Source organism: Pseudopipra pipra, chromosome 3, assembly GCF_036250125.1.
Source record: "Pseudopipra pipra isolate bDixPip1 chromosome 3, bDixPip1.hap1, whole genome shotgun sequence".
In the NCBI taxonomy this organism is placed as follows: Eukaryota; Metazoa; Chordata; class Aves; order Passeriformes; family Pipridae; genus Pseudopipra; species Pseudopipra pipra.
The window spans coordinates 15,802,122-15,827,005 of record NC_087551.1 but is presented as its reverse complement, the minus strand read 5'-3'; the positions used below and the strand labels follow the sequence as shown (position 1 = coordinate 15,827,005).

Here is a 24,884-nt window from a genome sequence, read left to right as displayed (position 1 = left end):
AATAGTAAATGACAGTCACCTCAATCTACTGTTTTTTATTTGTCTGCAGACTTTGAATGAGGCCAAACTGGGTTCTCCTGAACTTCCTGACGTCATTGCTTGTGTGCAAAATCTGTTCTTACACAGAATAATATGGCCCCTACTTGCAGCCAATTAGCCCTGCCAGCTTGCTGTGCCTCGTAGTGCACCTCATTAGCCATTACAAAATTCTACAGCAAATCAGCTCAGTGTTCACATTCATGCAACATCTGTTCAGGGTGGCCCAGTGCTGTGTCCATCACTTTTTTTTGCTGGCTCCAGTACAGCCTTACTAAGGACTGATTGCTCTGGTTATCAGCAGTGGCATGAACATAATCATATCACATTGCAAGGATCTAATATGCTTTATGAGACACTTGTTGCTCTGTAGTTTTTCAACATCAGGACTGCTCCATGCTGGCTGCCTCAGAGCAGTGTCACAAGGTGAGTTCCTCCTGCTAATCATCAAGACAAGTTGCTGAGCTGGCTGCCCAACCTGTTCAGGGTCCTCACTCACAATGGGCACTGCTGGTTCGCTCTGCTTGTGGCCTGTTTGCACAGAGAACTGTGCTGGGCAAAGACCAGCCAGGTGCTAAAGGAAAGGAGGTGCTAAAGCAGAGCACCTAAACTGTGACTGGTAGGAAGCCAAGAAGTTTTGTGTTCTCAGTCCTGCAGTCATTGGTTTCACGCTCCAGATGGACTTTTGCTCTCACGGAAATAGCTGCAAACCTACTAATGCCAGTGGAGAATCACCTGCTTATTTCAGATCTAAAATGAGCTTGCTGTACCGTCACTCACTTGCTCAGAAAGCTGAATAACTCTGTGTTTCGTTTCAGCAGAGATGTATGTTTTATCATGACCTTTATAAAGTGCTTTGAAATCCTCTGTTAAAAGCCGCTTCAAGTATGTAAATTGCTAGAAAGGAAGAGGGAGAAGCTGAGCAATACTGCGGTACAGCCAAATCTTTGGGTACCTCAACAACAGCAAGCATCTCTGAATCCTGACTGCTTGAAATAAAAATCCCAGAGCAGCCTGTATGCAACCTGTCCACTCCTGACTGGAGACAGTAAGACATTCCTGGTGACCGTGAGTTTAGGCAGGGGACTTTTGCCTTCTTTGTTTTCTGCAGGTAGTGTCATCTCCATCTACTCTTCTGTATTCCTCTGGTCCTGGGAATAAGAGAGCTGTTTTCCATCTGGTCCATGCTACCAGGACCAGTTATACTGTCTGCTTTCTCAAATCTCCCTCTGTCAATCTCATGCCTAATGTTCTCTTTAGCCATATGTCCTGTTTTCAGTAGTTCTCCTGCTTCTGTTCTTTCTGTTTCTTGCTGCAAACCTCTCAAGGATGTGCCTTCTGGGAAACAAGATGTGTTTCATATATTAAAGTTGGAAACATAAGGACTTGCTCCCTCTGTCCTGAGCAGTGTTTGCCCAAGAATCATGTGAAAGAATCTGTTTTGTAGCTACGCAAGTTCACAGATCCAAGTAGAGCAGAAAACCTCAGTCTTCGAGCTTTGGGTTTAGATCTATTTAGAATGTCAGGTCTTCAGGGCATGGCTCTGTGACACTGTGTTCAGGTGTGCAAAACTCTCAGTGCCCAGAATTGGTTTGTGCTCCCTTCCACCTGTCTGGGACAACTCAGGCACCAGGCTCTTGTTTTGTTTTTTTCCTGCAGCATCTCAGGCTATGGAGCTGCTGGTGGGAAAGGAGGGAAGAACACCATGATGCGGTCCCACGGTGTGTCTGTGTTGGGAATTTTTGACCTCCAGAAGGATGATACTTTGTATATCTTGGTGGGACAGCAAGGAGAAGATGCATGTCCTAGTGTAAGTGATTGGCCTTTGTGTTTTGCCTTAGTCTCTTCTACCAGTCCATGGAGTTTTGTCTGTTCACATAGAATAATGTTGTCCTCAAGGGGCTTGGGTTATATGGTTCAAGGAATAGGTACAGTTTTTCTGGGAAAATATAAGTGTGAAAAGATGAAGTACCGTGTCACTGTGCTCACTTCCTCTTCAACATTTGGGCCCCGTTGATAATACACTACAGGTTCCAGACTGATCTGCATATCTCGAACCATCTGTGTGGGTTTTTGGAGAGAAAAGACAGCCCTGCCTTCCTTTTCTCTGGAGATCAGTCTTCAAGGTTGCCTTCACAGGGCTTTGCCCTTGTTCTGCTGTTGAGGCCAGCCCTGCCATTGTCATAGTCCTCTGCAACTCTGGAGACACCCACTTCACAGGGCCTGTTTGCTTATTCTCTGTGTGGGAATAGGAAAGACAAATCACTCACTGCTGGGTCAGTCCTGATTTTTGTGTTACTAACTAGTCCTTGCTGCAAATGTCTTGACAGAAAGGTGCAACTTCCACTGTTCACATGCACAATAATCTATTAATCTTTTAGTATTCTTTGGAGGAAGAGGGAATAGGAGATTCTTGTGGAGAAAACTAAGCATAATCTGATGAAATTTCACCTGCAGGCTTGAATTTACATGCTGTGAGTTTCTCAGCTGTTAATGGCTGACATCCAAGAGATGAAAGCTTAGCAGTCTGTTACAGCAGAGAAAGGTTGAAGGATATAGACAAGAAAGAGGGGTTCTTGAGGTCAGCTGCTGAAGTAAATAATGTTAAAACTAGAATTACACATATCTGCAAACAAACCATTAATAGAAAGCCTTTTTGAAATGAGAAATTCCCTAACTCAAACTTCCATCTAATGTCTATAAGTAGGACATTCCAGCTGAGTGTAATATATGGACTCATTAAATTGCAGGCCACTGTAATCTTAGTGAGAATTTATTGAGTGCTAATGTAATTCTTTCATTGAAGCAAAGAGATTGCATTGACTTGTAGAGGGGACTTTTACTAGATTGGATTGTAATCAGTTATGTCTTTGCCATGAAGGATTATTTTTTTTGTAATCTAGTGGTTCCTTTGGGTCATTGACTTTGTCGTTTTATTAATCATTCCCACCCAACACCAAATCAATTAAGGAGAAGGAAAAATAGGGAAAAGAGGACTGTTTAGTTCCATAGGCAAGTCTGCATGCACAAAATGGATGCTATTCATTCTCTGGCACAACCTAGGACACATTTTGTGGTCAGCAGAATAATTTGTAATTTGAGGATGCTTTTATCAGGTTCCTCTTCCAAAAGAAACCATATGCATGAAAATAGAAGGAAGCAGAAGGTCAATTCTACTCTAACAACTGTTTATGCATTTTTCCCTAAAAGTGTTTTTGGTTAATAAGTTCCATGTGCAATATAACAAGATAGTGCTACTGACATAAAACCTGTAAGATAAAATAAGATTAGAAGCAAAGTTTGCAACTTGAAAATGCTTACAGCAGAGTCCTGCTTGTCATGCACTTTGGTGTTCCAATTTAAAACCAAAACAATAGTTAGATCATAGTCCTGAAGTACTTATAAATTATGGTTTAATGTTGTGTTTGAAATCAATTAGTGAATCCAGTGATTTGCCTAATATAGAAAGTTCATTGTTTGGTGCTAATTGATGGAGGGGGAAAAATGCTAGTAAGAAATATGAAGCCTTTTTAGAGAGATATTTTCATTAACATGAGGTGAACATTGCAATCAAACGTGGGATTGCTGCTGTTTTGGTTGGCTTTGAACTGGTAATTACAGTAAAATTGCTGCTGCAGCATAAGCATCAGATCAACATCAAAACTTACTTGGAAGTCCAGATAAATATTGGGTGGCTGTTCTATTTTGAGCTCATTACTAGTGTCCATCCTATGACTGCCTAGGTTAAAGTTAGCTCTGGTATGTGAGCCACCAACAAATCTTAGTTCTGAATAAATACACATTGGTTGCTTGGCCCACTGGAAATGAAATGAAGAAACTCAGGTTCTCTCTATGTCTCTGCCATTTGGTTGTTGTGTGACATGGAACAAGTCACAGCATTGCTCATTGCTGTTACTCTGTTCCCCCCACTTGTGAAATGCAAACAGGTAACGCTAGGAAATATTAGCAGCAAATTCTGCTCTATTTTATATATTAAAAGTTTGTGGAGCTGTTGTACATGGTATTAGATGTCAGCACCGAGCTTGATTCAAAATAATTCTATCAAAAATGGCAACAAATTCTTCTGACAGAGGTTGAAGCCCAAAGCAAGATTCTTCTAGGAGAGCGTTCACTTGGTTCTGCTCACGTAGTTTCACTGGAGGACGATTTCTTGCTTTGGGAGGGTGAAGCATCCCTGAGGCTTCAGAATGTACAAGGACATGGAGATTTCATTCAGACCTGGTCTTCTATTTGCAGACTAATGATGTTATACAGAAAGTCTGCATTGGAGAGAACAATGTGATCGAAGAAGAGATACGTGTGAACAGAAGTGTCAATGAATGGGCAGGAGGAGGTGGAGGCGGGGGTGGTGCAACTTACATATTTAAGGTATGGAAACATAGTCCGCCATACACCTTCAGCATGAACACATCCTACCACTGGCCTCAAGTATTGCACCCTGAAATATCTGAAAATCCTTTGTACACATCAGGGAAGGGGGACACAAAGTGAGCTCTGGGTATCCTTAATTTCCAATTGATAGCTGTAGTGATCTGAGCTGGCCCTTCACACTCCAAACTGATGTGCAGTATGGCCACACTTGCTTCAGTGGCTTGTAATTTCCTTTGTGAACATGAGGTTTGAGCAGGTTGTTTTTCAACAGAAACTGAGATGCTGGAGCATAATTCTGCAGCAAAGGGCAAATTCTGCAGGACTTTATTCAACTGTGTCATTGTAGAACATAAGGCTTCAGCTATACATTTGGTCTCTACAGTGCAATGACAAGAAAAGTAGAGGATAGCCTGTGTGTTTTCTGTTGGCAACCCTATAGCTAAGGATCACTGATCTTTTTTGTCATGTGCTAGCTGAGACAGTACTCATTCCAAACACTGGTTTCAGGCAGTCCTTTGCCAGAGGAGAAATTATACTGCACTGTATAGAGCAGTGATTCATTTGATGAGAGTCATCACACAGTAACATTACAGGGTTTCTAAGAGCCATCAGCTGAGCAGGTACAATCCGTAGAGCTGCTGATGCCACTGTTCCCTGTTGCAGAACTTGGTAGGACTAGTGCTATGCATTAATCTTCTGGATATGAGTGCATAAAAAATGCAGTGATAATTTGTAGTGCTGAGCAGTCCTAGATGCCTGCTTGGTGCAACGTGCAGTAACAACCGTGTGGCTGAACTTTTATGTACATACCTGACTCAGCTTGAACACTGCCTTTATTTCTGAATTTGTTAAGATGGAGAATGGAGAACCAGTCCCCTTGATAATTGCAGCAGGAGGTGGTGGCAGGGCCTACAGGGCCAAAAAGGACACATTTCATCCAGAGAGGCTGGAGAATGACTCCTCTATTCCAGGGTTGAATGGAAATTCAGGAGCTGCAGGTAAGGGGAGTTTTTTCTTTTTAAGAAAACCTTTGAGAATATGTGGCACTCCCAGATTCCTCCTCACAAGGAGGTAAAGCAAAACTCATGGAAACACAGTTGAGGGGAACATAGAATCATAAGAGATACAAATAGGAGGTACCCACAGTGCTGGATACTTGACATAAATAAGGGTATAAGAGATTGTATAGCCATAGCAATTCTCCCAAAATACCTCTCATAAACAAAGTTGTTTGAATTTTTGATGTGGGAGTTTGCAGCACCAATGTGGCCATCCTGCTCCCTGCACTGTTTTGTGCTGCGTAGACATACTCACAGTTTCCCTGGCTTATGCAGAAAGAGCATAATTGCACCCTGGCTAGAAGTCTCTGTGAAGAGACCTTGGACTGAACAACCAGCAGAGCTGAAAGTGAGTCACTGGTGAGTATGTTGTATGGAGAGTGGGGCTGGGACACGTTTTCACACCCCTTTCACTAAATTCCTTTTGTTCCACTTCAGAACTGACACAGGGGTTTTTTTCAAAAGTATTTTTTTCAAAGAGAAGGGGAAGGCTCTTTAAACTAGAAATAAGTGGTTGGAGACTAGGCAAGAATATCTTTTTATATTTTCTGTAGAAAATACTTGTCATTGTATGGTAGGTGAAAAGAGGCACAGATGGTTAACATGGCAAAAGCCCTACAGAAAGGTCACTGTAGCACTGTGTAGCAAACACATCCCCTCTTCTAACCAAGGCATGAGATTCTCACTTTCAGCTGAAGTGCTTTGAGTAGGTGCTTGTTCTGCAGATCCTTGCAGTGTTTTTTACACAAAAAATAACCCCTACCTGTGCCATTTCTCTTCTCTCAACTGCAGGTGGTGGAGGTGGCTGGAATGATAACACTTCCTTCCTGTGGTCAGGAAAATCCTTGCTGGAAGGTGCTACTGGAGGAAGATCCTGCCCCCAGGCCATGAAGAAGTGGGGGTGGGAGACAAGAGGGGGTTTCGGAGGGGGTGGAGGGGGGTGCTCCTCAGGTGGAGGAGGCGGAGGATATATAGGTAAAGTGGCTTCGTGTTCAAGGTGTCCCTTCCCCTCCTTTAGTGCTAATGATCAGCAAAATGCTGGTAGATAATTCTCCTGTAGCTAGCATATTTAATTGTTATGTAATAGTATGTCTGTGTGTTGCCTTTTTAGCAGTAGATGAACGTATGGCATTTAGTCTTTGAGCAAACGGCCAGATGTCAGTCCTTCATCTGTAATCCTGGCTTTGCACTCTGCAATATGTGACATTAAGACCCTGCTGTGATTCTTGAGCCTTTCATGTTGGGGTGACAGTGCTGAAGAAGGAGGAGCCATAAGCTGTGTGCTCCCATTGCCAGCACCTGTGTTTGGAGGACTTTGGTCCCAGAGACTGGCAGCCAGACTTTATGCCAGGGGAAAGATGCAGCTTCTACCCTGCCCTGCTGTGGGTGGGCCTTGGTCCTGCACAGGTGTCTCTGGGGACAGAGGTTCAGGCTGCCAGCCAGGACCCCTCTTAATAACAACAGTGGTGTTGACTTCAGTCAACGAGGAGCTAATTTCATGTGCTGCGGGTCTCAGGACAGCTGTCAGATGGCATTATGTTGATTACAACTGGTGTGGGCCAGATTCAAGATCTCTACTAACCCAAAGTCTCCTGGGCCACATAGTTTCTTCAGCCATCTGCACTGTGGTGGACTCTTTAACCCCTGGTTCTCCACAGCTTAAATTAAGTATTTGGTAGACTAGAAATCCTCAGAGGAAGTAGTGAGTTTAAATGATTAAGTGCATGTTTTGTACCAATGTTATTGTGTAATGCTTCTTTTTCCAACAGAATGCCTTACATGACACTTTTAATTTTGCTGAAGACAATTAAAGAGGAAAACTTTTTTTTGGGGTGGGGTGGGGGAATCTTTGCATGCTTGTAGTACAAAGTATATGGCTTGTACTGTGCTTCTAATATTTTTATGCATTGCCCATACTTTTCTTCAGATATGTTCTATATGCTCAAGCACAAATAAGCAACAAATAAATTCCTTCAGTCCCCACTCCTGATGGACTACCCTGCTTTCAGGGTGCAAAGGAGAGGAGGGATAGCAAGTTATTCATTCCCTCTGCTGATGTACTAAATACCTCAGTCAGCAAGGGTACTGAATTTAGCCCTTGAATACTGGTGTTTTCCAGTTTCTTGGCTGCATAAATTTTAAGAAGGGCTTCTATGTTTCACAGCATCCAAATGGTTAAAGATGAAGTTTGCACCTTAGTTTGCAAGAGTCTGCCCAAAACAGAGCTAATAAATTGATTGTCAAAACTACTGTTATTAAATTGAAGTTTAAAAAATAAAGTCCAGTGGTTCATGCAACAACTTGCTAAATATTCCCTATATATTACATACCTTAATGTTTCTCTTTTCTCATTTGGATGGATCCCTAAATATGCTGAAATAATGCATGTTGCAGTGTTTATCTGTATTTCGTTGCCATTGAGCCTCAGACTGTTAAGGTAACTTCTGGTTTGACATAGGTGGCAATGCTGCAGTGGACAATGACCCAGAGATGGATGGGGAGGATGGTGTGTCCTTTATTAATCCAATTGGTACTTTATATACTCCAGCACTTAAAGGTATTCATATTGTTCAGAAGTTTTCTAGTGGGCTTATTTCATTTTAGAAATAGTTTGCATCTGTGGGACAGTTTACAACTCTTTGGGTGCAGTTTAGTGTCATGGACATGAGGAGGCAGAAAGATAGCAAAGTACAATGGAGAATAGACAGAAGTAGGAAGACACCAGGTAGAGAGAACATCAAGGCTATTGGGAAACACCCTATAGACTATTCTATAGTCTACCAGCCTATAGAATAATTTTTGGCAAGGAAAGTGGTAACAGAACCTCATAATTCAGATACGTTAGGAAAGAAACAGGCAAAACACCTGACAATTCACTAACAAACAAGGTCCTTAGAGCATCCCTCAGCAAAGTATCCAAGTTAGGCCAGGTTGTTTCTAGAGAAAACATTGCACTGCTGCTCAGCAGTGCATGGGAGTGATGAATACTGCCACTCCAACTTGTGTTTGCCCAGAAATCAATGTCGTTAATATGTTTGTGATGTGTTCATGAAACACACAAAAAAATATCTGCTTGTTAACAAAAATATGTTTGCTTTAGAATAACCAGAAGTATTTTCAAATACAGATGCACTCTGGCCTGGTAGATTCAGCCAGAAAGTTTTGAAAACATTGCAGTGCTTGATCTTGAAATGAATAAAGGCCAGGAAAGAAAATGGTGAACCCCATGGACAACTGCAAGGGCAGGTTTCCCTTAGCCTTGGCAGCAGCTTCCTTGCTAACCTGGTAGGACTATCTGCTCAAAGAGAGCCAGGGAAACCTCAACTGCAATGGGGCTGTTAGCTGTCACATGTTATTTTCTTAGTGAGGAAAGGTGGGGAGAAATTGGTTTCTTAGATGGGGCCCACCCTGCCACATCATGCAACAGCAACCACCATGTCCCTCGTTTCTGTCAAGGCCCAAGGGAATTGTAAGAATGGTCTTTACAGTAATTAACTCAGCTTCTTCATCCACTCCCTAGTGACAGAGGGGCATGGAGAGGTGGATATTAGGCTGCATCTTAACTGCAGTCACTGTGAGATGGACGAGTGCCATGTTGATCATGAGAGTCAAAAAGTCATTTGCTTTTGTGAGCCAGGCACAGAGTTGGCTGAGGATGGTGTGTCTTGCATAGGTAAGTAGGTGTGTGGCGTACTGCTAGCATGTGAAACAGAAAGCGCATGGCCAAATGCTGTAGTTTGAACTGTAAGACATCCTGAAAGTGTTTAATCTAGTTTTTCTTAAACCTGACTTCTGTTGAATGTGTCCTTCTTTCCTGCTGCAGTGTTATTTTGCTAGGATATAGCAGCATGATTGCTGAGGACTGGTACACTGAGCAGCATTGCTGTTTTGCTCTACAGTATGTTTGACATACTGGGCAGATCTGCAGAGAGACAAATTTTGTGCTTGGTTGCGCTGGGGCTCACATTCTGCTCTGAAATCATGAAAGTGAAGGAATTTTCCAGCTAAAGTTAGGTTCCAGGCCAGTTCTCTTAAGAACAAAAACAATGTGCAAGGTGAAGGAAAATATAATTCCTGTGGATTTGGTCATTTAAGGTGCAGGCGCAGAATCCGTAAGAAATTCTGTGTGAGATCTCTCTGAGGAAAACTAAAGACATGCCTGTACTTGCCTGTCTTGACAAACTAAATGGTCAGAGCTCCATTACTAGGTTTGCCTCATATTCTTGTACAGCAGTTAGAGCAGTGACTCCAGGCTTTTGGGATCCTGATTTCAGATTTGTCACTGGCATGGGAAAATTGTTCTGTGTTTTTACCATTTCTATCTGTAAGATGGGTAAAAAGCATGGCCATTTTGTCAAGGTGAAATAAACCTTAATAGTGTGATCCCAAATGAGGATGCAGCTATGGAATACCTTGCACTGCACTAACTGTTATCAGGTTTTTTTCTGCCTAGATTAGACGCATTTAGGAGATGATATATTGCAGTCCTCCTTCTGCTTTTTCTGTGATTTGGCATTGACAGGAGCACTTTAACCCTGACAATGTAATGTTCTTTCCACCTCCCCAACCTCCTGCCCCTAGTTTTTATGGTCTTGTTTTGATACCCAGGGAGTTCACATGTTAATTCATTGATAGCAAACCATCTGTTTTAATGGGTTGATACTAATTGAGGAATGTGAAACAATGAGGTATGAGAAGTCATAGATCCTGTGAACTGATCATGCCAGAGGTTACTTCTACACTATAGGACCAGCAGATGAGTAAATAGAAGGAATAGCAAAAAAAAAAAAAATGCAAAAAAAGTGGCTCCTGGAAGATCATTTCAAATATGTAATTCCTTCTTCTCCTTCCTCTGTTCCAGCTGAGCCAGTGGTTCATCTCCCTCTCTCCTTGGTCTTGTCTGTACTGACTTCAGCATTGGTGGCTGTTTTAATGTTGGCTTTTTCAGGAATCATGATAGGTGAGTGTTTCTCTGCAAAAGATATTTTCATATGAGGGCTGGATCTGAGCCACGGATAATTGGGTCCTGGGAGGCAAAAGGATTCAGGTTTTTAGCTACTGCTGTATTTAATAACACCTTCCCACACACACGCCTTAGCTTCAGATTTCAGTAGTTGTTTCTAACCACAATGACCAATTTGAGGAGGCTTCAGTTACTGACTGCATCTCGAAAGAGACATTATTGTTTCTGTTGTACTGTAAAGCTGTCAGAACACAGCTGCTTCTGATTTTGTGAGATCTGCTGCTGTTCAATGCGTAAAAGCTTCTTTATTTGTGTGCCTACATACACATTTTGCCTCTTAATGTACAACATCTAAGCTTAAACTCTCACATAAGTTCCCCTTTTACAAACTGCTACTTAGTAGGATGTGGGTATTCTTGGCATTTTCTTTTGAAATTCTGAAAGGTATTTTTCACCCTTTCATGTTCTTATTTTGAACAATCGCTCACCTGCATTTGGTGCAAGCAGAATGGGTTTGAATCAATGCAAAGCACTAGGGATACAAACCTCAGCTTTGCCACCTTTCTTTGTCCACACAGTGTATAGTCTGGGGGAGAAGAGCAGCAAATGGCAACTATTAAATTAGATTTGCGCAACTGTTTCAGTTTTAAGGATTTCAGGAGTTATCAGTTGCACACACATGGTCCTACATGTATGATTTCTGGCCTGACAGTACTTTTTACAATTACTAAATACTTCTCACGAGCAGAACAGTAATCCTCTTTCCATCCAACTAGTCTATCATTTCCATCTCAGGAAAGAGCAACGATTTTAAAAATCAAAGCAAAGGCAATGAGGAGGAAAATGGAGGACAGGAAGGGTTTGTGGATAGGTCATTACATCCATCTGCCTTTGCGAGTCCATGTTTACCCCTTAAATCCTTCCCCTGAGCAATATCTCCTGGAGAAGATGCAGTAGCTATTACCGTCACAGTCTTTGGGCTCAGTCCAGCTCCCACAGAAATCAATAGTGATTTAACCTGCTCATGATTGTCATCTTGCTTTGGAAAAAGTCCTGCAATATCAATTACTATTTCAAGGAATATCCACAGGATGTTGTCTTTCAAGATGTGGATTCTAATGACATAGCAGAAGTATCAGTGAAGTGATGCAAGGAATATAACGCTACCATAAACTGATTTCAAATGCAGTCCAACTCTGTTGTTTAGAAACAGAAGAAGTTTTGAAGAATGAGCTATTTTTTGTGTACAGCGTGTTATTCTGAGCAAACAGCTTGGTCTGTCCATTTTGAAGAATATGATGCAATAGTTCATTTCAGACTTTAGTCACTTCTGTGTGATTTAGGAAAGTTGTTTATACCCCAGCTCCCTCAAGTTTGGAACTGGACTCATGTTTGGAATGTCCAGTTAAACTAAATAGAGATAAACAAAATCCACAGAACTGTGAAATCTAAGATCTCTGCAAGTGAAATTAATTTTACTTCTTCAAAACAGTTCACAAGCAAGCCTGTTTCTTCATAGGATGTGTAAATCAAAGGTTCCTTTGGTATCTTCAGATTCCATTTTCTGTCTGTAATTATTTGATGTACAGAAATGTGACAGTGTCCCTGTCTGGTTTCATTCCCTGAAATCTGGCCATACAACAGCCAGTTCTAGCGAGATGTGCTGGCTTACACGGCTGCTGTCCTGTTCCAAAGTCAGTCTGTGTCTCTGGTTGACTGTGTTCTCCATGTTTAGTATACCGTCGGAAGCACCAGGAGCTACAAGCCATGCAGATGGAGTTACAGAGCCCAGAATATAAGCTGAGCAAGCTGCGCACCTCCACTATAATGACAGACTACAACCCCAACTACTGCTTTGCAGGAAAGACCACATCCATTAGTGACCTTAAAGAGGTGCCTCGAAAAAACATCTCCCTCATCCGGTAAATTCATCGTTGCGTTCCCCATCCTTCACACTGCACACTCACGGAGACTGACTCTCTTACAGAGGTGCCAACGCACCTCTCTGTGCAGGCACATACAAATCCTTAAGCACTTTTAGTCACGTGCCCCTTTTCAGTAGTTGCAGTAGTTGAGCTCATGTGGAAGGGCCTAGATTTTGGCAGTTGAACTTTTAGAGGTGTAGTGTTAATCTCCTGGAATTATGAGGAGAACTGAATAGTCATCACCAGCAGTTCAGATACGTCTTTTACAGACAGTGCAGTGAATGACCCATTTCCAGAATGAACTGATGAAATGCTGGGAAGGCTGAGGCTTGCAGGAGGCTCCTCTATAAAGTCTTTAATGGGATCTTTGGTATAGACAATGACACCCTTAAATACAGTATCAGGGAAAACAGTGGGTTGAAAACGCTAGACAGTATTAAAAAGGCAGGAATATGAAGCCAGGAGGATAGGAGTATCTAGATAGGAACTTCTGGAAAGCTCAAAAAGGTCTCCTAAGAAAAACTTGAAAATTTGGAGTTCTTACACACTTTGCTCTACTGCAGGGTACTTGTGAATGTGACATGACCCTGATACCACACAGTTTTATAGAAAAAGCCAAGTGGAAGCAGGAGAACTTGGAAAACTAGGGAGCTTAAGGTGCTAAAAAAGTTGATGCTCAGAGCAGTCTTTGCAGTCTGAAGTTTTGCTGTCTCTTATCTTATTTCCCCTTACCTGCACATCTTTCTAGACTGCAACTGGAAGTTTCCAGTGTGCCTTGTGCTGCTGCTTCCTTTGTCACTTAGCCTTTGAAAGGATTTTTGAGCTGTGGCGAGCTGCAGATAGCAGAGGATACAGCCAGGAATTGATAAGGGAAGGGAAGGTAGACTTTTTGGAAGGAGGATGAGTTATGAACTGTAGACATATGTTTTCTACCCTTAGTTGGTAATAAATTGGTCAGGAAGAGCCAAGAATAGTGTCTCAATCTGATATCTAAAAAATTTTATTAAATTAAGTGGCCGAGTCACAGGCAACACAAGTCCTCACTGTGGTTTCACTGCCTAGACTGGTCTTTATCCTGGCAAAACTATTAGACAGAGCTTAGGCAACAGAAGAGCAGATTGTTCTAGTCTGTTCAAATGGACAGGAGGGCAACAGCCCATGGAAAAACAGTCCACCTATACTTCAGAGGACGTAATCAATGCAGCTCCCAGGCCAGACCTGGCTCTAACAGGAGAGCGTGTGCTGTAGGAGAGAGCTTTATTGAGAGCCTTTCACCTGGACTGAGATGCAGGAATGTCTCTCAGAGGCTCAAAATGCTACTGTCCAATGTGCAGCCCATGCAGGGTTAAGAGGGACTCGGGATCTGGGATGAAGCCTCATTCTCTGCCATGGTTTCCTGGGTTGTTATGTCACACCACTGATGTGGAATAACTATCGTTGTACCAGTTGGCTTAACACTAAGAGAGTGAAGACTGAATAGACAGGTTTGCAAAATCTGTATCACAAGGACCTGGAACAGGACCTATTGTTTGATTACTTTTATTCCCTTCTCTTTCTCTTGTAATCTTATTCAAAATAGAACTGTAAATTTTGTAATATGATCAGTGCTAGAAACAATTCTCAGCATGAATTCCTAGAGCTGAGTGCTTTACAAAGCACTATCATCACCATTTATTGGCTAAGGTACTTGCCCAGAATCACACAATAAATCAAGAAAAGACATTTGGTTTAGAATTCAGGACTTTTGAGAATCATTGTTGCCTCCTAGTTTCTTGTTCAATGTTTTGTTTAATGGTGATGCAGAAACATTATGGGAACTGTTAATGCATTTAGAGTTTGTAAACACCTAGACTTAAGTCCTATCTTTATTGACTTGTTTTGGAGCACCCACCGCTAGAGCACTGACACCAAAGCCATAGAAGAGTGCTCTCCATTACATGCTGCAGTGCCAGCAGCTTGATTTCACTGGGGACTGTTCACTTCCAAGGATTGCTTTCCCTACCAATTAAATACATTGTAGGTCCAGGAAAGGTCACATCAAGGTCTGGTCCCCTGCATAGTGTCAATATCCAGTTCTCCCTGTTTCACTGCCATGAAAATTGTGAGCCCATTCTGTGAGCTGTGTCCACAGTGTTATTATGTCTGTTCTCTGTAGTAAAACCTTCTTGTCTTCTCTGGTCTGTCCAGGGGTTTGGGCCACGGAGCCTTTGGTGAGGTATATGAAGGTCAGGTGACAGGGATCCCCAGCGACCCCACTCCCTTGCAGGTGGCTGTGAAAGTAAGTGACAGTGTATGAGTTATCATGATGGTTTCATGCACCTTTCACCCAAGAGTCCCAATGCATTATAAAATTGAAGATAAATGAAGCTTTGCTCTAAGTACTGAAGGATATGGCTAGAAAGGTTGCTGCTCTGTTGCAACACTTAATCCATCACAGCAATGGTACAGCTTGTAGCATATGGGCATGTGAAACTATTAAAAGAGGTCTGTAAGTAGTAAACAGGCAAAGATTTCCCACTGAGCTACAGCAGACTGCAGTTATGAGAACTAAATCCACTCTCTGTCCATCCTCCCCATTCTACACCTGGTGTGGTAATCTGTCCAGAGCCTTGTGAGTCAGAGGCCAAAAGTCTTTATAGGGCCAAAAGCAGCTGGCACATACATCAAAGACTCTGCAAGTAGGAGATGACTGGTTTTCCTGGGATCTCAGCACTCCCTTACAGGATGGATATGCATTGGATGTGAAGCTAAATCCTAAGAGACCCTGATAGGGTTCTCCGAGCCTTCTGCAACCTAACTGGCTTGTCTTCTCCTAGAGGTTACATAGCAGCACAGTCCTGCTGCTGGTTAGAGTTCACAATCTTGCTGGAAGGTAGGAGTATTGAACTGCAGGGAGCTCAGGAACTGTGATCTCATCCCTCATTCTCTATACAGCAGAATCCCATATACTGAACACTTCCCTGTGCACTCTGGGCTACTTCCTTTGCTGGGAGGAGGATGACAGTGGTGTTGATGGGCTATGTGTTCTGATTTTACCTTTCCAAAGCTTCACAATCTATTTTAGCAATGGTCTAGCTGTTATCTTAGAGTGAGGTTGTTTTTATAGAAACAAGGATTGCTGCAGACAATGTTAGTGCCAGGTGTTCTACATCTGTAAGCTTAAGTATCTTCTCCTTGTCAACCTGTTCTTTCTTTTACAGACATTGCCAGAAGTGTGTTCAGAGCAAGATGAGCTCGACTTTCTCATGGAAGCTCTCATTATTAGGTGTGTATGAATAACATGAACTTGTGTATGCTTGCAAAGCCCAGCACTGTAAAGAAAAAAAGTTCTTTAGAGGTGATGCCCATGCAGCACATCTATACAGTAATTTTAGGAGAAAGAGGATAGGCATTATCATCCTTTTCTACTCTTCTTACAAACGAATAGGCACCAAATGATTAAAGGCTAAATTTTGAAAAGGGTCCACACTCGTTTTCAGTATCCAAAATGAAAAAATTAAGGGCCTGTTTTCAGAATTGATAATAGGATCTTTTGATTTCTCTTAGAGATGAAACCATGAGGTAAAAACCAACCTGAGGAATTTAGATTTGACTAGTCAAAACTTAACAGCTTGACTTCACATTGACTTTATGCTGCTGTCATGTCAAGTGTCAGTGTCTGAGTCCTGGAATCCATAGGAATGGTTTCCCATCACATTTGAAGTCTGGAGAAATAAGGAAGTATTACAGACTAGACCTCGAGGAACATTCCCTACACAAGCAGATCCCTATGTCAGTATATTACTTGGAACAACGCTGCCCTAGCCCAGCTTCTGCCCCTTGGATGGGGAAAATTAAGAGCAGACTCTGTTATCAGACATGTTCTGCTTCCTATACCCCTCAAGTCTTGCTGTAGCCCAGAAAGAGTGCAGGGAAGAGGAAAAGCAGCCAAAAGCCACTGCTTCCCTACCTCTGTCCCTGCACTGTGCAGACAGATACAGAGTGCAGGGGTAGTGCTTTAGCTTTATCCAGTTAGCCTACCTTTGAGATTTGTTATTTTCTAGAAAAAACAAACAAACAAACAAACCAAACATTCCCTGCGGCAAAACATTTTGAATTTTTCCTGCTATTGTGCTTTTTGGATCAGAGTTGCTCCATAACTGAGCCTCCCTGTCTCCACAGCAAGTTCAACCACCAGAACATCGTGCGCTGTATTGGGGTGAGCCTGCAGGCGCTGCCCCGTTTCATCCTGCTGGAGCTCATGGCTGGAGGGGACCTGAAATCATTCCTGAGAGAGACACGGCCCAGACCGGTAAGAAAAGAGAAAACTGTATTTTATCTAGTAAGTTGCTGCCATGAGGCAAATACTTAACTGCAAAAGAGCTGATCCATGCAGATACTATTTCCCAGAATTTTCGATGGCCAGAAAATTTCTGTTGCTACAAGACCACTGTGGAGGCAAGACCCAGGTGTATAGGGAACAGATGCTGCTGGGGTTATGCAGAGGTGCCTCATTCTCAAACTTTGCTAGATAGCATTGCAGATACTACCTAAAGAAAGACCAAAATCAAAGTTTAAAAAAAAAGAAGTTAAACTCAACTCTTACCTCCCTCACACCAGTTGGGGGCAGGCTGGGAGAAGTGTTGAGCTAGTAATGGTAAATCCATTATTTAAACTGCTGATCAGGTGCGTTTCTGTGGATATCTGTCAGTTTAAATTTGACATAGGCAAGGAGAGAATCTGGCCTGGAGCTGTTGACTTAATATCAAATATCTTTAGTCCAGAGTTTTTAAGATTTTCCCTATTGAAAATCTTAGGATTTCAATAGGAAAAGACAGTCAGCTAGAAATGTGTGAGAAAAAAATTACAACTTCTAGAGAAGAATCAGTATTTCAGAAGAATAAAGTTTGCTCTGAGTCCCTGGACCAGAAAGGCACACAGATGTTGCTGAAGTTTAGGACCAGAGCCCAGCTTCATACTTTGTCTCAGTATTTCTTCAACATAGGACAAAGTGATGGATTTTATCAGTACAAGAGAGACACAGATTGACTCTAACAGATATAAATAAGATTCTTCCTTAAGGCATCTGGAAACAGATCAACTTTGTACTTTTTCCATGCAGTGTGGTTTTCAGACATATGAAATGGTCTGTGAGACTCAAAACTCTTGAATAGGTTGCAATTTAGTGGCTCCTGCCTGGATAAGAAGGCTAAACACTCAGAAAGGAATGTCTGGAATCTGAGCAAGCGGTCTTTGTAAACACAGGTTGGTTTTCTGAAGAACCTAGAGATGCTCATACAAATGGGCTGAACTTGGTAGTAGGTAAATGGGTAAATTGATGTTCTGCAATATGGGCTCTGGTCTCACCCCATGCAGAGCAAAATGGGATGGGCAAGATATACTACCTGGTAGATGCTCCTTTCAAAACTGCCAGGCCAGGCTGTGCTACATGTGTGAAGGGGCAAGTAAAACACAATGGGTTTTAGCTCATTAAATTAGAGAAGCCAGCTCAGTAATGATAAAGATCTTGTGAGGAAACACCAAGAACACTAGTCTTGCACAGCAGGAATTCTGACCTACTCGGAGTAAAATGAGCCAGCTGCTTTTGTAGATGAAAAGCGCTTAATCTTTACAGGATACAGTCATGGGAGCCTTCTGATGTTTCTGTTTACCCCACCCCAGTCATGAGTTCTTCCTTCCCAGGACTTCTGTTCCTGTTAGCAGAAGCTCTGTGGAACCTCTGTAAAGCCAATGTCAGAAGAGGCAGATGGTTCACTCCATTTCTTCCTTAGTATTTCTCTTTCTGCTTTCTCAGCAGCTCCTTCCGTTCTTCTCCTTTCCTTGTGTTTCCTGACCTGTTTGAGGTTATCTGAGACTGACCATAATAACTACTACACACAGGGGCTGTTCCCAGCACCTTGAAGATTCTCCCTTATTCCTGCATTTAACTTGCTCCCAGGAGTGAAGCAGACCTGAGATTGATGCCTCTGTTTTCTGCTCAGTCACATTTCTGTGGCACTTTGGGAAGCTGAGTTTCAAATGCAGGTGGGCAGTTGCAAGCTGGAACTGATTCAGAAAAAGTTTCCATTCCCTCTTTAAGAACTGGATGAACGTGGATAGCCTGACTCCATGCAGACACAGATCCACATGATTTTGCTCCACATCTAACACCTTCTTCCCCTTGCCTTGCCCTGCTTCTGCAACCATCCCATGTGGTGGCTGCCTGGCAAGAATGACAGAGTAATTCATTGTCTGGCTGCTGGGGCAGCTTCTGAGGGGCCAATGGCACCTGTGGGTGCTGAGAAATCAGCCCCTGGTTGCACATTTGACTGCCGGCTCAGAAACTGTGAGGCGAGGAGACTGACTGATGAGAAGTGAGATGTGTGCAGGGCGTTGTGCTCTGTGAAATATGGGATCCAACTGTGGAAGTGGATTTACCCTTTGCATGTACTTGAGGTGTGACTGAGTCTCCGTACACAAGGCCTGTGGCTCAGTGCTGCTGGATGTATCTTTGCACTGCTCTTAATGAACCCTGAGCTGCTTTCTTCCTCCTGTTGCTCATTCAAAGAAGACAGGCAGGAGGTAAGCACAGCAGACTGGATGTGCAGCTTTTCAGGCCCATTGAAGAAAAGGAAAGACAAGGAAGAGTGCAGAGTAAACAGGCTTTGATGAGCTTTGCTTCCAAAAGGAATTAATTGAACACACAAGACCTGGCTGACTGACTCAGTAGCAGAGGTCCACTGCCTACTCTGCTGTAAGCACCATATGAATTACTGCCTTTCCCCTTATTTTTTTCCAGTTTTGTATTTTCCAGCTGATTTATTTTACTACCTTGTCTTTCCCACCTATTTCAGCTTTCAACCTAATAATAAAAAAGAGATTTACATGTTCATTCTCTACTTTCATCTCCCAGTTGCTCTCTCCACTCCTCTGCCAGTAACTTCAAATTTGTTTGCCAGTTATGGAAAAAATAATAGAGATGTGAAAGGCATTAACTTGGCATTAATTCCAAGGCTTCAGGAAAAAGAAAGCACCATGCTAGAGAGATCACCAGTTGCCTTGTTTGGTTTGCCACTGGTCAGTAACAACCTATGTGACTTGGAGCAAGACATATGCAGCATTCTGCCATGCACTCGGACACTGAAAAGCAGGAAAGCAAGCAGAGGGAATGGTGAAGGAGAAGGTGAACCAAGGGAAGTGGGACTTAAGACATGGCGAGGGACATGAAATGGGAAGCTAGAGTAACTGCAGGAGAAATCAGAACATGGGATCCAATTTAATGAGAGATCAAGACGCTGCCAGCACTACTGCATGTTGTTTGTCTGTGTTCTTCATGTAAATAATGAAAGCAGTGTTCAGCCAACACATAATGATTTTTCTGGACTCTAGGTAAGAATTATCATACATTCATCCAACATCACTGATACAATACCAGTGCTTCTTGTGGAGTATGTCGACTTACACCAGCTAGGTCCACTCCATAAGCTTCATCCTCGCGGGTCCAGGGTTTGCAGCCCTGAAGGCTTTCTCTGTTCCATTTCTAATCAAGTTTCACATCTATCACAGGAATGCCCCTTCCCCCTCACCTGCAGTAAGGCACTCTGGTAGATTCATAGACACCTGGAATCGGAGCCTTTGCTCATTATGAGCATTGTAGAATTGTCCATTCTGGGAAGTTCAGCGCTGATCTTTCTCACACACAGCACAGCAATCAAAGAAGAGCTCTGGGAGACAAATCATATATGGATAAATGATTCCCCTCCTTTGTGCTGTGCAGCCTGTTGCACAGAGCAGTGATTATACTGAACAATACACAGAATTTCATTCACCTTTGGCAAGATTCAGCCTCACCTGGGGAGGTGTCACACTAGTGCTTCCAGCATGCCCACTGCCCTGAGCAGCGGTGCATTGCAGCTGGCATCGTCCATTCATCTGAGGAGCAAAAGCTGTAAAGCGAATCCTTTGGTGCGTCTCAAGGCTGCCCCCCTTGCAAAATGAATCCCAAACCTCCATTTTTCAAACAAATTACATGGCTAAATTGTCCTTGGCTGGGCAGTCACATCTGGTTTAGAATTGTATTTAGCCAAATAAAAGGTGGAAGGAATTCATCCAAGGAGGGGAAGGAAGGGAGTTTAAAAAAAGGGGAAAAAAGAAAAAAGCTATGTCGTTCAAATCAGCTTCAGCCCACTGACTGCTTTGCAGTACAGCTCAGGTCTGGAATCGATTGCAGAGTAAAGAATTGGGCTTTTTGCTCAGTTTTCACTTCAGGCTTCTGACCCTTGCTCAGAAGAGGAGGGAATGGGTAGATTGAGATATTAAATTCCCTTTGGTTATACCCTGAAAGGAAAGAAAACGGCATGTGCATCCTTTCTTACTGTAGCCATCTTGTGTAGCTGGTGAGTCACTTGAACTCACAGAGATAAAAAGAATTATTCCCCCTTCCCCACAAAATGGGGGAAGAGGTGCTTTATGTTTTCAGGAAATAGATGCTCTATAAAAAGGAAGGTTTAAGGGGAGATGCAGTCCAGTGTTCTAAAGAATCAGTTAAGTATATATATGTAATGAACTATACTTTGTAGGTAATAAAATATAGGCAGGTGGTATGAGGTCACAAACAATTTTGTTTATGCACTCAAAAAAACAGGCTTTGTTCACACAGATATGCAGCATTTTTCAATTATTTCATTAATCAAGTATTGAGGCCAGTTATTTTCTAATCTCTTCCAAAGACGTTAAGACTTTTTTGAGTTTTACCAGCCAATGACCACTGTCTAACTACTGGCTGCTGGCTGCTGCAGAGCCTGAACTGATTTCCAGTCCCAGTTAGTAGTGGTTTAGATCAGGTGGGACAGCCAGCACAGCATCACATCAGCCTGGAGTTATGTTTCTTCGCAACAGAAGCAGTCCCTGTCATCTGTCACACTGGAGAAGCTGTGCTGGTTTTTGCATTGGCGGGAGAGTCCCATGGGCAGGGGTGACTTTGGGAACTGGGCAGAATGGTTGGTGTCATAAGAGAGAGCTAAAGAGTGGGATAATCTTGTTTGGTCCAATACCTAAGGCCAATAAACACTTAGCTGGCAAATGGCTGCTGTGGAATAAGCAGTCCCTGACACCCAGTTGTTTGTCGTCACTCTGCTGGCAGCAACGATTTCCTCCTCCCCCACAGGACTGGCCTCAGGGATCACTGATTCACACCTCAGTGCAGCAGCTGATGGTTTGGCTTCAGAGGCTGACAAATGTGAGCCAGTGCGAATGCTGCCCTTTTTGCTAAAGCATCTGGCTCCTGCTGGCAAGGGCTGTGGACTTCATCAAAGGGGCAGGAAGGAGTTGGCAGCCTTAGTCTTCCATAGCTGTTGGCTACACAAACCTATGTCAGTGCTCCAAGGGGCAAGATAAAACCTACACAGATGTGGAGGAGGGAAAGAGCAAATGTGACTCATGCCATTATACAAAATGTCATTTTCGTTGTTCAAGGTGACTTTAGAGAGGAGCTAGCAATAATACAAAGAAACTTGGTGAGGAATGGTTCAGGCTACAGATCCCAAAAATCGTGCTGAAAATTCAGAAGCATCTCCCATGAGAACTGGGGTAAATTCTTACAGGGGAATCCCAATAGAGCTGGAAAGTCAGATCCAGCTGTTCTGACTCTGTCTCTGGGGTCTGTATGACATTGCATCTGCACATCCTTTCCATAGTTCATGGGTATGAACTCTCTCTTGTGCATTTTTGTAATCCCTTTGTGTATTAACATCGAAGGTTGTCACTTGTTGAAGAATTCCCAATGTTGTATCAGTGACAAATCACACCATGTTCTTGCTTTTAACCCACGTTTTTCCCTTGTCTTTTGGTAGAATCAGCCCTCCTCCCTTTCCATGCTGGACTTGCTCCACGTGGCCCGTGACATTGCTTGTGGGTGTCAATACCTGGAGGAGAACCACTTCATTCACAGGTAGGTGAACACAACATGGGCAGGACTTGCATACAGGCCAACACAGACTCTTAATGCCCTGCTCCATATGTTTATGTCCTGCTGCACTCTAGTGGCTGGATACCTTTAAACAATGTGGACAAAATCAGAATAATAGAAGCAGTTAACAGAAAAGCTGCTATAAATCAGGTTGGAAAAGGCCTGTATATTTAACAAAAATCCTGAGCCCTGTCTCAGTGCCTGCACTTGTGCAGTCCATTTGGTTACTCTGCAAAGGGACACAATCTTGTGACAGAAGTCTTTAAAGCTCTCCCTATCATGAATTTTGCTTAGGGCCTCTCTGCTCATTTTGTAACCTTTCTCTTCCCCTCTCAGAGAACAGCAATACAAGTACAGCCAGAAGTTCCACACCTTGTGACTGTTGTTATCTGCTCCTGAAGAACAGGGTGTTTGGCAAGCATCTAAAATTGTTGAGTAGAGATGAATAGAGACAGTAATTCACGGTTCTGAAAGAGTCACCCATAAGGTGTGCCACTTTGCTGTTCAGATCTCAAGGTTTACTTCAGCCCAGCAGAGGTGGAGCTTGGAGCTTTACCTGCATGCACAGGCCCATAGCTTCAGCATTCAGAGCAACACCTGCACATTGTTGTACCTGTCTCTGACAGTGCAACAACCGTTTGACAACATTTGAACAAGCACACTAGGAACAGATCAGTGGATCATTCCCCAGACTAGTACATTGCTAAAATCAGCTCCACTTCTTGCACTCCTTAGAGACTTAAAAACAGCTCCTGGGGTGAAGGAGGGCTCTCAGGAGGCCCATCATTTCAACTGGAAGGTGTTATGTGAAGTTTATAGAGGAAATATTAAAGAACAGGACTGTTCCTGCTGAGGGGGGTAGATTGGAATTTGAGACATCACAGTTAGCCATAAACACTGACATTTCTGTTGTGGGCTCTCTGAAGTTCAGGAAAGTAGGTACTATTCTTTGCTTTCTTTTTGACTTTTGAAATTGTCAAGTGATTAAGTGGTTCTTCTCTTTCTGTTGCTTTTCTTCTCTTTCCCTGTAGGGATATTGCTGCTAGGAACTGCCTCCTTACCTGTCGAGGGCCTGGGAGAGTGGCTAAGATTGGAGACTTTGGAATGGCCCGGGATATATACAGGTAGCAGAGCTAAGCCCAGGGTATCTGCAATTGGAAGCTCACTAAAACGAGGGGGGAGCAGTGTCTGTGCAGGAGAGCAGGCTCTTGGGCTGCTCTGCATAACCCTATCAAGGCAAGAGTGGAGACATCCCACCCTGGTGAATCCCAGCTAATGTATTTCTGGTGTTTGCCTTTATTTGTAGTTTAACTGTGCTCTGCAGACTTTTTCCACTCCTGACAGCTTTCTCCTGGGCAATGAAGTCCAGTGGTCATGGAAGGGGTTATTCCTCCCTCTTTTATTCTGTCCTCAGTTTCTTTTCTTTGCTTTCTCCACATCGAATGGCATTGATGTGCCCTTTTGTTTTGCGGTCCCAAATCATTCTGAGTTTAATCTCTCTCCTTGATGCTACCCCTGCACCTTTGGTTTCGTGTCATCAGTAAATCTTCTCAATTTACTGCAGCTAAAGGAGGAAGGTGCAGAGGAAGGTCAGGAAAATGTAATCACCCAAACTGGAATTCAGCCAAGACACAGGGTTAACTACTCTGCTCTTGCAAGAAGTGCCAGAAAATCTTTAATGACCATAAGCAGTCAGGGCTGCAGTTTGATATCTCATCTTCCATATAGCACCTCTAGAAGTGCAGCACCATATCCCGCTGTGCTGAGGAATTGATTTGCCCCTGACTCGGAAGAAGGAATGCCTTGTGCTCAGTCACCTGAACTGTTTATTCCAGTGCCTTGCCTACTTTTTTTTCTGCTTGGGGATTCTTCTGGCTCTGCTTAGCTTGAGATCTGACAGTATCACAGCCTGAGGTGATGCAAACAGAGTGCTACTTTCAAAAACGCAAGAGTATCAGCTCTGATCAGCTTGGGGTTTTTCCCTCCTCTCCCTTGACAAAGAGCCCCCACGCTGTCCCACTGTCAGAGGGGGCTCTGCTGGGACAAAGTAGCATCTGTCTCTCTCACAATCAATGGAACCAACTGCTAAGATGAACACTTTGGTGCTGAGCTTTCAAAGGTGCCTTTGAAGTCTGCACATGTTTCTTTGTCCAGGAATATCCTTTGGATGCTCAGGCTGTGTAGTTATGATCAGTGATACCAGCTTGCACGAGCATCCTTCCACAGCTGCCAGCACAGGATTTGGGGCTGGTAGGTTTTATTTAAAATGACAGCGACAATAAAGGACTGTCTCAGAAGCACAGGAGGTGGTTTTTGTACTAGTGCCCCAGCTCTAATGGCCAACCATCCTTCTCATCAAGCTCCTTGTTCTTACAAAGGCTTTAGGATTTTACTTGCAGTGCTTTAGGCTGGGTACATATTGGATAGGTTTTGTTTATTTTTGGTGGGGATGCTCAAGGTGACCATGTGGGAAATGAGGTCAAGATCTTGCTGTGGTTGAAAAGGGCAGGGGATGGCTCTGCCAGCAGCAGTTATTGTTTGAGTAATTCACTAGGAATATGGAC

General features: G+C 43.1%; 1 protein-coding gene across 1 annotated transcript in view; it reads left to right on the top strand.

Moving 5' to 3' along the window:
• Window positions 1-24,884, top strand: part of ALK (ALK receptor tyrosine kinase) — a 317,575-nt gene that overhangs the window by 284,575 nt on the left and 8,116 nt on the right. Inside the window, 13 exon segments of the mRNA XM_064648001.1 lie at window positions 1,696-1,846; window positions 4,294-4,425; window positions 5,282-5,426; window positions 6,279-6,461; window positions 7,945-8,043; window positions 9,007-9,159; window positions 10,348-10,446; window positions 12,185-12,371; window positions 14,562-14,652; window positions 15,575-15,639; window positions 16,536-16,665; window positions 22,205-22,302; window positions 23,352-23,444. Coding sequence (XP_064504071.1) covers window positions 1,696-1,846; window positions 4,294-4,425; window positions 5,282-5,426; window positions 6,279-6,461; window positions 7,945-8,043; window positions 9,007-9,159; window positions 10,348-10,446; window positions 12,185-12,371; window positions 14,562-14,652; window positions 15,575-15,639; window positions 16,536-16,665; window positions 22,205-22,302; window positions 23,352-23,444 — 1,626 coding nt within the window.